Genomic DNA, 14342 nt, shown 5'->3' on the forward strand with positions numbered 1-14342 from the left:
AATTATTAATAATTTAAAATATTTAAAGGGCATACGAATTAATCGGGATCAAAGATTTTCTTGTTTGATTCTCTAAAAACAAAATGTGTCATATAAATTGGGACAGAGGGAGATACGATTATACCATCGCAATCAACAAAGTTAAAAATAAAGGAGTAATATATATCATCAAATTGTCTAGCTGGAATAGTTAAAAGGGGTATACAAAAACAAAACACATGCAGGGTCAACTTTTGCCACTACATTGGCATTAAGCTGGTCAAGGATATACATTAATTCAGCTCCTATCTAACAATTACTTCAACTAATAACACAATATTTCCTATATAAGGAAACCTTAAGCTTCATTGTCTTTCTATTCTATTCCTGAGCTCATCATTCTCTATCTCAGCATGGCTAGCAGCCATTTTCTCCTACTTGTTTTAGTTCTTTGTGTTTTCTCGGTTTCTGCTGATGGTAAGCTTACTTGCATTTTATTATACCTTTTGTAAACTTTCTTCATTTGCTCTATTTAATCATTTGATGTGTGAAACCTATTAGTCCACTAATTCGAATTCATGCTAAATGTGTCGACTAAGGAGTATTAGAAATCTACTTGCCCAATTAACCGAATTCGTGATAGGTCCATTAAGGGGTTAAAGCTACCTACTAAAAGATTTTCAATTATCATATGATTCAAACCCGAGACCTCAGATTTAGGGTGAAAGGATCCTAGTTATTCCACCAGACCGTGGTGGCGTTGATATCCTCTTACCAAGACTAATCCGGATTCGTGTCTGATAGGTCAACTAGGTGGTATCGGGAACGTACTGGCCTACGTAATCTAGATTCGTGCAAGAGCTAGGTCCCCTAAGGGTATAAAGCTACTGGCCTAGTTAATCTAGATTTGAGTCAGCTAGGTCCACTAAGGGGATAAAGCTACCTACTGAAAGGTTTTCATTTCCTATGATTCAAACCCGAGACCAACAGTGGAGGGATCCCAACTTTTCCACCAGACCCTTCGGTGGCGTTCATATTTTCTTAAAACCTTTTTTTTAGTTTAACCATCCGGTGTCCGTGAAACTCTTAGCTATCTATTATTTTGCTAGCTAATTTCTTGATTCATTTTTAACTTTTTTTTTTTTCTTCCTTTCATTTGCAGTGTTCGTGAGCCTCGATTGTGGGTCATCAGAAACATACACTGATATTGAAAATTTCATAGTTTGGTTAGGAGATGAAGACTACATGAGCAATGGAGAATCCTATGTTGTACAATCCAACAACTCAGTATCCCACATAATGGACACACTTAGAGTGTTCACAAGCAGGAACAAGAATTGTTACCTAATTAAAGTCGAAAAGGGTGGACGAGTTTTAATTCGAGCTAGCTTTAACTATGGAAATTACGATGGAAAATCAAATCCTCCATCATTTTCACTTCAATTTGATGGGAATGATTGGGCCAATGTGAAAACCATGAGTGATCAACTTGTCTACTATGAGACAATTTATGTTGCTAAGGGAGAATACCTTAGTGTATGTCTTGCTCAGACAGTGGCTGATCAGTTTCCTTTTATATCAGCACTTGAAGTTCGTAGTTTGGGTTCTACCATGTATGATCATGTTGATGATAATCATCCTTTGTTCTTGAACAGAAGAATTGCTTATGGTTCTAACCAAACTATCAGGTAAACATTCTAGCCTCCTCAATGTTGTGTTGCTTCTCTTTATGTTAGAGTTCTATTCGGCGTTAATAGTGGTGAAATCAGAAATTCTAATAATGAATTCAAAAAATGCAAAAAAAATAAAAATTGTCATAGCTGATATTTTAACTTGTGATTTAAAGCAATGTGATTTAAAGCAATTTTGAGTAACCTCAGTTGTCGTAATAGAAGCTTTACTAACTTGGTTTAAAAGACGAGAAAAGATCCAACAAGTCTTAGTATTTAAATTTGTGACCTAAAGCATAGAGGTAATTAATTATGAATAATTTTGCAAACCACACGACGGATTTTTGACCATTTTCCTTCTTTTTTCTTTAATTTTATAGTCATTCTGTTAGCTGAGTTGACAAATAAGAGCAAACGCCTGCCGATTTTGTCACGACAGGAGCATAGTTGACTCCAACTTTAAACGAAGGATAAAAGTAGACCATTCGCAAACTACAAGGGCAATTCTGAACCTTTTTCCTCAAAAGATTCAACAATTTAATTGGACAAGATTCAACAATTTAATTGGACTCCCTTTTGACCATGTAGTTCTGCCTCTAGCGCTGATTTGGACAAAAAATATTTGTAGTTTTTGGTTCTTTGTGTTATATATGATCATATCATTATCCTGTCTTTCGAATTAAATATAACGACTTGATTCTAAATTTCTAGTGATGAAGAATTATCTTCTTCTCTTTTGTATCGGATTAAGACAGGATGTAAATTGAGTGATATAGTGAAGATTCATAAACCCTATTTCAATTTACTTGGTCTTCAGGCTTAGAGGCTAATTAATTTTTCGAAGCTATACAATATTTTTTTTCATTAACAAAATTCTTTTTATCACAACCAACAGGTACATAGATGATCCCTATGATAGATTATGGGTGCCTGGAATTCCTGGAAATTCATTAGTATCACTCACTAGTGATGCCACAGACATTGACACCACTCATGAAGATCAACCCCCACAAGAAGTGTTACAAAATGCAATTTCCACAGCCAATATATCAAATTTCGTAACACTGAACATGAGATTTCTTCCCATTGATAATGTTCCAATCTACATGAACATGTACTTTTCTGAAGTGACTCAACTTGGTCCCAACCAAACAAGATCCTTTAGGATTTTCAAAGACACTGAGTCTTTTTCAGACCCAATTTTGCCACCTTATGGGAGTTTTACTCAATTGTTTGTTAGCAATCTTACTGTTTCTCCAAACACTACATTTTCTATTGTGCCTACAACAAATTCTACACTTCCACCTCTTATCAATGCCTTGGAAATATTTATAGTTGGAGATGCGTTGACTGATGGAACAAACAGTCAAGATGGTACGTACACCCTGTTACTCCTCCTATTTATTTATGAATTTACTTATACGCACTAACAATAAGGACTTATATTACCAGTGTATTTTAATTATTAGGAGGTAAATTGTCCTATTTTTCAGTTGACGATTCCCACTTTTTATGAATGGTTACATGTAATTATCTTTTCGATTAGCTGGTAGTGTAAAAATGCTTACACGTATATAGAAAGTAATCTTTGTTTATGAGTTTGACTTCTATATGCGGAGAGTATATAAAGCTGGAATGCATACACACTATTGTTGATTTATGAACTTAACTTATATATACTAATAATTTGTATACAATTTTATACTATTTGTGTATTTTAATTTGTTGTAGTAGGTAACTTCACCTACTTTTCAGTTTAGTAATTTCGCTTTTGAAGGATGGTTACATGCACTTCTTTTCCAATGGCCCAATGGGGTAAAATTCTTATGTGTTGTCAACATATACAAAATAATCTCTATTTATGAGTTTGACTTCTATACATTGAGTATAGAGGAATGTATACATTACTCATGATCATCTAAAAGATAATTGTAGATAATTTCATAATAAATGAAATTAATAACTTGAAAAATATGGCAGATCATCACCTTCTACAACAGGTTAAATACACTAATAATATACCATTTCTTTACATTGTCGGTATACATAAGTTAAATTCTTTATTTATTGATATTTCTAGTGTTGTTGAATTATATATGGAAAATTATACTCAGTACTATATGATATTTTTATATAGTGGAGAGCTTAGTATCACTGCAAAACGAATTTGAAGTATTACAAGACTGGAGTGGTGATCCTTGTCTTCCATCACCCTTTACGTGGGATTGGCTTAATTGTAGCAGCAATGATCCACCTCGAATTACAGCACTGTAAGCACCATCTAATAATCATTACTAATAATGATAAGATAATAATTTTTAATATGATAATTTTTAATATGTGCTCTTAAAATAAACTTTTCTTTTTGTTGAAATAAAATTGCAGGTACTTGAATGGCTTCAATCTGTCAGGATCACTTCCAGATTTTAGTTCCATGGATGCTCTTCAGACAATGTAATATTTTTTTTCTCAGATTAATTAAAATACATTTCTTCCTAAATAGGGATATTTTAATTAATTTCATAATCTTTTTTTTTTTTTTTCCCTCCTTGGATTGCAGTGATTTGAGTGACAACAATTTGGATGGACGTATTCCTGATTTCCTTGGCACCTTACCAAATCTTAAAGAACTGTTAGTATAAAAACAAGCCTTACATATTTTATGGATTTAGGTTATGTATACGGACAGTATAAAAAAATTTCTTTCTGTCTCAATTTACGTTATGCATTTTCTGCTTTAGTATGTTCCAGAAAGAAAAAAAGAGACACCCTTTTATATTTAGAAATTATTTAACTTATACTTCCCATTTTATCTTAACGAGATGATTTATACTGACACAAATATTTATCATTTGTGTTTTACCATAAATTCCAAAAATCTTTTTTTTTCTTCTTAAACTTTATACCAAATCAAAATGCATCGCATAAATAAGGACGAAATACTTTGTTACTTTATAATTTATAGTAATTGTATAAATATTTCTTACGCCGTCATTATGTTCTTATCATAAATATGCTAAAGCTTTCTATCTTGATACGACAGCTGGTTTTGTTTTTCTTACAGGAATTTAGCAAACAACCAGTTCAGTGGAGCAATACCTGATTCAGTGTCAAACAAGAATGGCCTAACCATAGAGTAAGAAAAGCAACTCTACAAATATTTCATGTTACATTTTTTGGACTTAAGTAATGTAAAGGGCCAAACATATATATAATTTAGTAAGTTTCTACTACAGTCGAACTACTTTATAATAACGATTATATGTTCGGATAGTTTTTAGCTGCTATAGAGAATATATAACATAACATCATATGAAAATCGGTTTCACATTAAGAAACATAGACCATTATAGTGAAATGTTATTATAGAGGATGACTGTTCTGAAAGTCTGATTGAATTTTTATATTTCAGTATTTCAGGCAATTCAGACTTGTGCAGTACATCTGATGAGTCTTGCCAGACCACTGATTCATCATCATCAGGAGATCAGCCAGCAACTCGATCCGCTAATAAATCGCCAAAGAATAAGAATAGAAAGAAGAAAAACAATCTGCCTATAATACTGGGTTCTACAATTCCAGCCTTCTTCCTTATCTGGGCTATTGTGGGTATTTTTGCTATTTTACACTACAGAAGCAAAGTGGCTACTACATCTGCTGTAAACCCAGGTAAGGCTTTAGGAAAAAGCAGCTTTCATTTTAGTATTCCCTTTTTCAAACTGTTGACCTCACTTGTGAAATTACACTGGGTATATTGTTGTTGTTGTATTAGCAAATTAAATACAACATGATTTTAGTTATATGTATTTACTGGCTATGAAATATTTACACAAACAAGTCACTTATAAGTGTTGGGCTAAAACGGCCCAAGATACTCTTCACATGATGTGATATTGTCCGCTTTGAGCCAAGTCGGCACGGTTTTCCCCAAAAGGCCTCACATCATTAAGAGTATTCAACTCCTTATAAGTAGCTCCTTTTTCTTTTCAGCTACCAATGTGGTACTTTGTTCGCACACCCAACAATCTCCCCCCTCGAACCAAGTTCTACGTGGCTCATTATCATACCACTAGGCCGAGATTCAACATGTCTGTGTGCCACCTACATCGTCAGAGTATTTACGGCCACCGAAGCCCAAAGGTTGTGAATGCGTCTTTCAAAGCTACGGTAAAGGTCGTAAACCGCCCATAGACGGCAAAGGTGTACTAAGCCGGCCCACGCCACACCCGCCATCTTCATACTCGTCCCGCCAAACCATTGCTTCCGATACCAGCTTGTTGGGCCAAAACGGTCCAAAGATACTCTTCACATGATGTGATATTGTCCGCTTTGGGCCAAGCGTGCGCCTGCCTCTAAAAAAGGCCTCACATCATTAAGAGTATCCAACTCCTTATAAGTAGCTCTTTTTTCTTTTCAGCTACCAATGTGGTACTTTGTTCGCACACCCAACAATAAGTTAATCATAAAGTGAATGTGAGTATATTGGGTAAGCTTATAAACTGATCAAACTAATTTATAAGCAATTTTTAACATAGTTACGCAAAGGGTAAACACCCAAAGTGCTAATAAGCCAAATCATGCAAAAAACATAAGATGATTACCCTTAACTTATGGTTTTTCAGCTTATAAACATTTTTAATTTAACCAAATATTTTACTATTCTATCTTTAAAATCTTGTATAATTCTTAAACTGCTCTTCCCAATATGAAGCTCCTAACTCATTGCCATTCAATTTTATCCTTCGTTCATCACCTTTTGCATATATATTTTTAAATTTATAATTTTTCTAATAATTTTAAGGACATCTTAGTTATTTTAATATAAAAAATCATTTATCATCACTTTTTTATCAAATACGTCAACAATTTATTATCAATTTCAGCATTACTAATAAAAATCTTTACACTATTATTATTGTGTGTGTTATATATATAAAATTAGCATGTACAAATATGCACTAACCAAATTGCAATTTTTCAGGGCAAACCAGTGGAGGCAACACCCCTTATGGAGGAGCACAAGGAAATAATGTAGATAATATTCAAATGGCTGACAAGTTTGATAAGGATCCTGAGGTTGCTGGCCAACATGAGAGCTCAACAAATGTATAGATTATCATGTATGTCTTAATTCCAACAGGAAAAAATAATGCAAGGGTTAACTATACATATGTTAGAAATGTTAAATTAATTTATTCAGTTGGTAAATTTATTCAGTTGGCTAGCAAGAAAATAATGCATGTAATGTGTAAGGTTTTGTTGTAATTAAGGTTTTTGTTGTTTTGGAATCGTAGTAATTGTGTTTAACAGAACACCTGATTTTTGACCTCCCGTAATTTACTTTACTTACTCAGGGTCCTTGGATAATAAATAAGATAATTTTGCACACTCGCAAAGATTTCTGAATAATTTTAAACAATTATTCAGGTTAACATTTTTTACTTCCGTAAATTAACAGGGGCAATTTCAAAGCTTTATTAATGGGAAAATTTCACTTATAAACAATTTATGGGTCAAAATTACATATTCATAGCCCATATTTTAAATTAAAAACCTACAGCCCAACATTTCATGGCCCAACTTGAATATTCACCTTTAGACAACAATATACAACTTTATACACCTACTGTAGATAATGTATATACCTTGTATAAAAGTGTATAATAATGTATAAGACTAGTATACAATATTATACAAACTTATACAAGTTTATACATAATGTATAAAGGGCATTTATACATACTTCTACACTGTATAAAAGTGTATAATAGTGTATATGAGGTGTTTAAACACTTACCGAAACCCTAGATCTAACGACGACGCCGGCGCCGGCGTAACCACCATCGACGGGAGATCTGGTGGTAGATGAAGAAGACAAAGCTTCCTTCTTCCTTCTTCTCCATTGACGTCGGAGTTCCGATCTACTAAAAAACAGCCACCAAAGCTTTCTCCTCCGACGAGCCAACGCCGGAGCTCCGGCGAATATCGAACCAACAACCAAAGACCAGCCCCTCTTCGTCTTCTCAATACTGGAGCTCTAGCAACACAACCAACACTCCACCACACAATACCGACGGCTAACTAATCCGGCTAGAGCGTGTAAGAAAAAAAAGTTTGGCCAAACCGGGTAAATATTTTACCTGAATTGGCAGACAGTGTAAAAATCCCTTTATTAATTACTCGGGAATTTATAAGCATTTTACAGTACTTTCTATAATTCCCCCGGCAGCTGATGGAATTTCAAATAATTGTTCATCTAATTCAGCAAAAATCAAGAAAGTTAGATAAAAGGCATTTTTATTTATTTTTATCCAAGGAACTTGAGTAATTAAAAGAATTCGCTATTTTTACCCCTCGAGCTTTGAATTATTGTTATATAGGCATGTTTGTGCCACTTATGGCAAAATTATTTTTAATTATGATTTTTAGCCTAATTATTATAATTATTGTGCATTAATGACCACCTCATAGTTAACCAACTCATGGTTCAATACAGCTGGGGTCAATGTTGCAAATTTCTGAATTCCGGACGGCCTTAATTGAAATGTCCAAGTCATGGACAGATTAACTGAGGACGTTGATGCAAATTAGTCTTAATTGGTTAAATTAAATACTGGAGTAAGGCTACGCTTGCAAATAATTAATTGCGAGGATATTTATGCATTTAATCACAATGATTGATCGTAGTTGCAATCTTTATTTACTGAAAGGTCAATTTGAGGCTTTTTCTACAAAAGTGGGTTTCAAAACTCTTTTTAATTTTGTTACGTCTCCAATCGCCCTCGTTTTAATTATTTCTTTTTATGATTACGTACTTTGAGTAACAACCTTTTATTGGATTATTTATTTTTTCCCTACGAGCGTATATACACTCGATATGTGCGTGTATACGTGCATAATATGCAAAGGGGTTCAGCTTTCTTTAAAAAAAAATATAGGGCCAGGTCCAGCCCACAAAGGGGCTGACCCGGCCCAAGCTGCAATATAATACTCCCTCGATATATCGACGAACATAAAGGGGGTCTTTATGTTATTTTAGAGAAAGCGCTAGGGTTTCACCCTAGCCGCCTCCCTACTCCCTCACCCCTCTTACCCCTCCCAGGTCAAATCGTCGGTACTGTTCGCCACCAGTACAGTGACGCCGTTGGGTGGTTGAAAGAGGACGAAGCATTTAAGGCTTCATCCTTTTTCCTCTGGTTTTGCCTGATTTTTCATCCAAACAGCCCCTTAAGGTATGATTCGCACTATAGGTCTTTTTTTTTACTTCATCTACAGTTGTAAGGAGCATTTGTGGCCGTTGATTGGCATGAATCTTGAATCTGAACCCTTCCTTTTGTGATCTGGGCTTGAAACTATGAAGGCCCACATCGTTGTTTTAGCTTTGAGTGCATCCTAGGGTTTCTATAAATAGAAACCCCCTTTCACGAGTAAAAGGGAGAGATTTTGAAAAGGGTTAAGAAATTGGAGATATAAAAATTCTCTAAGTCGAATATTCTTTCAGTTTTCTTAAGGTTATTTTGATTTGCTCGGAAACCTAGTCTAAAATCTTGATTTTATTTCATTTTTGGTCGCTGGGCTTGTGTTTAGAGAGGGGAGTTTTTTCTCAAATCCACATTTGGTCTTGGCCGTGCCCAAAAAAGGTAATATTCATTTTGTTTGTTGCCTTCCTTTTAATTCCTGTCAATTTTGCTTTCATTTGTTTATTTTTGAATGGTTTGTTGTTAGTGATAAGTAGTTGTTTCCAGCATTAATTATTATGGTAATTTCTTAGCTTAACTAAGGCTTGGCGTGATGAATGTAGACAGTAGATGAGTGTTGTTGGTTTGATTATATCATGTGTGACATTTGTTCCACCCTTATGGGGTCCAGTTATGTTGTAAAGATAGCCTAGTTTGATATGTTTTCATTTGGCTTGTTCTTGAATGGTCTGTTGTTAGCACTAGATAATGGTTTTTTTTTTTTTAGCTTTAGTTGTTATTGGTAATTTCTTTGAACTAAAGTTTGGTGCTGATGGGATAAATGTAGGCAGCAGGTAGTGTTGTTGGTTTGATTGAATCATGTTATGATATTTGTTTTACTTTAATGAAATTCAATTATGCTGGTAGAAGGAGTTTATCTCTATTCCATGGGTGGAGTGCCTGTTTTCTTTGAGCTTAGGATCAAGAAATGGGTTTGTTTGGTTGGGATGTTGGCTGATGTTTGCTTGATATTGGTGTGGGATGAGTAGCTTAATAGGTTTAAAAAGGGGGAAGGGAGTGGCTAGTTACTTTGGTTGAATGAGAAGAAGGTTGAAATAAGCTTATAGTTGATAATTATGATCCCAGCCTGATCCTGATGAAACTTGTTAAGATTAAAATGGTCAGTAAGGGTATATAACTTGGTCTAGTGTTGACATATGTCTATAGTATAAGTCCTACTTGCTGTTGAAAGGGGAAGGGCTATGTGGAAGAAAGTAATTCTGAAAAGAAAGATGTGATAGCTTATCTGTCTTCCCTGTTTGTTTCTCTGTGAATTATGTGAGCCTTTTGTTCAAAATTTGATCATTTGCACCTAATGCTAGCCTCATGTCTGGAAAATCTTGTCTATTTGTTCAAGCTTTCTTCATCATATATGATATTGATACCATGTTTTGGTCTCCTGTAAGGATGCAGACCTAAGAGATATAATAAGACTGTCTTCATGTGATTTTGTAATGGTGAGGCCTTGTACTACTCCATGATCACCTAGCCTTGTCATATGTTTCTGTCACACATTACCCGTAGGTAGTTTAGCTCAACCTCTAATCTGCAGCTTGTTCTTTAACCTGTTACATGCCTCCTATGTGAACCTCTACTGGATTCAGTGTCAAAACTGAGTCACTTTAAGTCTGCTGTCACATAAATGATATCCGATGTCCCCCCCGCCCCCCCCCCCCTTATTTGTTCATGCTTGCTGAGTAGAGACCTCCTCATCTCTTTAGAGTATATGTGTTTGGCCTAAGAGTAGCTTGCATCCCCTTATGATAAGTATGCCCTGCCTGCTTTCCCTCCTCTTTCCCTGAGTTTTGCTTTATTTTTTTGTATGAACTAGAGCTAAACATATACCTTGGCACTTTCTTTGATTGGCCTTGAACTAACACTTGTGCATGGCCTGCTTCAACTTTAAGCCCCAAACCCCTTCCCTTTGCATTCCAACTTGCCTGCTCATGCTATTTGTGTAAATGCCTTATCTAAAATTGGCCTGCATATGCATTTAGCCACCTGCATAGCACCTTGCCAAGCCTTCCTCTTGCATTAGCCCGGGCTCAAACTAGTTAGTAAGCATGCCCTCTTGCTTAGATAGGGTGTCCATATAGGTTGATCGTCATGTTTACTATGCCTGCATCCCATGTATACCTCTTGACTGAAACCAGCTTTGTCTTCTCCTTGAACTGCCACTGCTTGAAGTATTTTGGCATACCTGGCATACCTGTTGTTGCATTGAGTGTGTGATCATCCATGTCCTGTGTGTCTCACTATGCTCCTGTCACCTGTCAACAAAACATCCATGCTTCAAGACCATTGAATGATTGTCTAGATTGCTTTAGTGTATAACCTCTCTCTGGCGACCCCCTCACCTTATTTAGTGTTTGTCCATGTTACTTCAGGTCTGCTTGTTTTTTTTTTCTTTTCTCTTCTTGTTCTTTTCCTTTTCTTTCCTTGCTTGATGTTGACATCGATAGTGTCACGACCCAAATCACGGATCATGCGGGCACCCACACTAACCTCCCCTGGTGGGAGAACCCTTCCCCTAACTACCTCTATTTGATATAACATGCGGAATAACAATATGTAAACACAATCTAACAGTTTAAATATTAAAACCAATATGGAAGAAACACCTTTATTAGAAGAAATTCCCAAAACCTAGTCTAAACTCGTACAAGAGCTTCTAAGAAGTTTACAATTTGAAGTAAATAACAGACTCAAACTGGATACGACTTCTGTTTAAGGATAAGGAACAACAGAAATCTAAGAAGAGACTCTGGGTTGCAAGATCTCAAATAGCTCACCCAAACGCCTCTGACGAGTGCCTCGAAATGGTCGCGAGACTCCGAACATCACCTGAAAACAACTCTAGACTCCACAAGAAGTATAGCAAGAGTAGTATGAGCACAATACAAGGCTCGTAGGTATCATAGGCCTACAATGGTTAGTTCACGCATATAAACAAGAAGCAACTAACAAGTAGCGGATAAGTAATCAAACACAGACACAACTCAAAGAATATGGAAGTCTTGCAGTAACGATAGTTACAAAGGATTTCAATATCTTAGGTTATAAGCCTAGGTGGGAATCTCTAAACCTCGAGTCCGTTAAGCCTCTAAAATAAATACCTTACAACCAACAACAAATCAATAATTCACCAATCAATAATCAATAAGAGAATGTGCCAGGCAATGGCCTGAATGTCAATTCAAATGGAGTGCAATGCAATGCAATGTCGTGTTGTGCAAATGTTATGCAATACAGTAGTCACCTCTCACGCTCCACTCTCGTACACATATGCTATGGCAATGCCTCACAGTCATGACCCATGGGGGACCCACGAAGTCCATGTACCACTCGTGCCCTCCGACAGAAACCTCAAAGGCTATAAATCACACTCAATCTCCGGCAAGGCCCTCAAAGTCTCTCAACCTCCGGCAAATACCTCGGAGTCTCTTAATCACTCACCTCACCATCAGGACAACATAAGAGTAATATGGAAGCATGTCATGCATGATATCAGTCTCAACTATATCACCAATATGCAATCAACAAGTACAAGTCATATTATTGTCCATGGTTCAATCATCAATATTACCCTTCCTTTTCATGAAATGAGTGAGCTAGTATGTGACAGTGATACAACTAGGTGATAATCACATCAAATAACACATAGAATATGGGATGCATGCCTCGCATGAAATCAATCTCAATAATCACCGCAATCATAGGTTCCACATATTCATACTATGAAGTGCAATTCAATATTTAATTTCTCAGTAATAACCTTCCTCTTACATATGACAAGTGAGATAACAAGAGAGAGAGAGAGACAATTATATCAAGTACATGAAATCACAACCATGGTGACAAGCCCACATAACAATATCGCACAATTATATCAAGTACATGAAATCACAACCATGGTGACAAGCCCACATAACAATATCGTAATAATGGCGACAAGCCCACATAACAGTATCACAGTAATGGCGACAAGCTCACATAACACCTGACAATATCAACCTAGATGAAATTCACCTCTACACCATGCCTGAAGACCTATCATGCTTTCCCCGTCAATCACTACTATTTATATACGTTTCGCTAACCGGAGTCTAGACATAAAGTAAGCCGTAACCTACCTCAATGCCGAGCGGGTGCCATGAACGATCAAATCAATGCCTTCCCTTTGCGTAGAGCCTTCGAATGATCGAAGTCTATCAAATATGAGATCGACGTTAGAATACGAATATAAGGACACCCATATTGCTATACTTATATTTGAAATCCCAAAACGCACCTCGAAAAGTGATCCCAAGCCTACAAGGGCAAAACTGAAATTTTCTTTAAAAATCATTTTACCATAACCTAAGGGTCATAAATCCAGAAACTTAGTCAACTTCTTCCATAAATGTACTCTCAAATCATTAATTCTCATTTCTTAAGACTAGGGTCCGAAACCTTTAATTACCCCTAAAATCTTAACTTAGGATTACAATCCCATTTTGCATATCTCAACTACCACGAATTTAAGGGTACAAATATATCTCAAAGAGAAAACATCACAAATTAAGTTTAGCAGCTCGTTATTTCCATCCATTATTCCCGAAAGTACCCAACAATAGAATTTGGCATTACAATATTGCATTTCACGTATGCCACTGATTGCTTTAAGAATTGATAGTCATGGCTTCCAATTTGCAAGAAAACGTACAGGGATCAGGCATTAACCAAACACCCATTCTATTATTTGTGCCCAATGATTGCTTCATCATTACATTATCTAGCCCCTCAAATAATTTTGTCATCATTAGCCATCCACTAATTTTCACCCAATTCCATAAGCAAAGAACCGTATCCTTAAAGAAAATGGTCTCATTAAAATCAAATATTATCCTACCTGCACATTGTTAAATAATATCTTTGTGAATAAATCACTCAAATCATCTGCCTGAAGGTGAGAATCTCCTCTTCAAGGCATAGACATCGTAACTTCCGTGCGTAGCTACTCCTTTCTTGAAACTTTTGATGTCCTCCTTTAACAACTTCAAACCCTACCCACTTAAAGTGATTCTTATATATGAGCCATATAACATGAGTGCTAAATAAATTATGGACTTGGCCTATTAACCACCGACTAAAATTAATAGCCCAAATAACCTATTAACTCAACCACTATGTAAGAGGTAAAAACTAACTCAGTTATTCAACTACATTATGCACCAACTATACCTTATATTGTGGAAATAAAATTCCTACGAATATATATTCACACACTAAATAAATATAATTCAAAAAGTACCTGTCAATGAAATCACCGTGCCACCAATTCCCGCAAGTCAAAAATACCATTTAAAGCTACGAAAAGGGTATTTTGGGAAAAGACTCCAAAACGCCAAAACGACCAAATGGATCGTTACACATAGTCCCTCCCCTTTCTCTTAACATGCCTGTTCCCTGCCTC

General features: G+C 35.8%; 1 protein-coding gene across 1 annotated transcript; it reads left to right on the forward strand.

Annotated features, from left to right (window-relative positions):
* Window positions 1-295: 295 nt before the first annotated feature.
* Window positions 296-6946, forward strand: LOC132065690 (uncharacterized protein At1g24485-like). Its single transcript, XM_059459197.1, has 9 exons — window positions 296-456; window positions 1142-1667; window positions 2545-3023; window positions 3787-3919; window positions 4035-4103; window positions 4210-4281; window positions 4714-4785; window positions 5062-5318; window positions 6631-6946. The coding sequence occupies exons 1-9, from the start codon at window positions 393-395 to the stop codon at window positions 6759-6761; spliced, it is 1803 nt and encodes a 600-aa protein (XP_059315180.1). The 5' UTR covers window positions 296-392; the 3' UTR covers window positions 6762-6946.
* Window positions 6947-14342: the final 7396 nt, after the last annotated feature.

This window comes from Lycium ferocissimum, chromosome 7, assembly GCF_029784015.1.
Source record: "Lycium ferocissimum isolate CSIRO_LF1 chromosome 7, AGI_CSIRO_Lferr_CH_V1, whole genome shotgun sequence".
Taxonomy (NCBI): Eukaryota; Viridiplantae; Streptophyta; class Magnoliopsida; order Solanales; family Solanaceae; genus Lycium; species Lycium ferocissimum.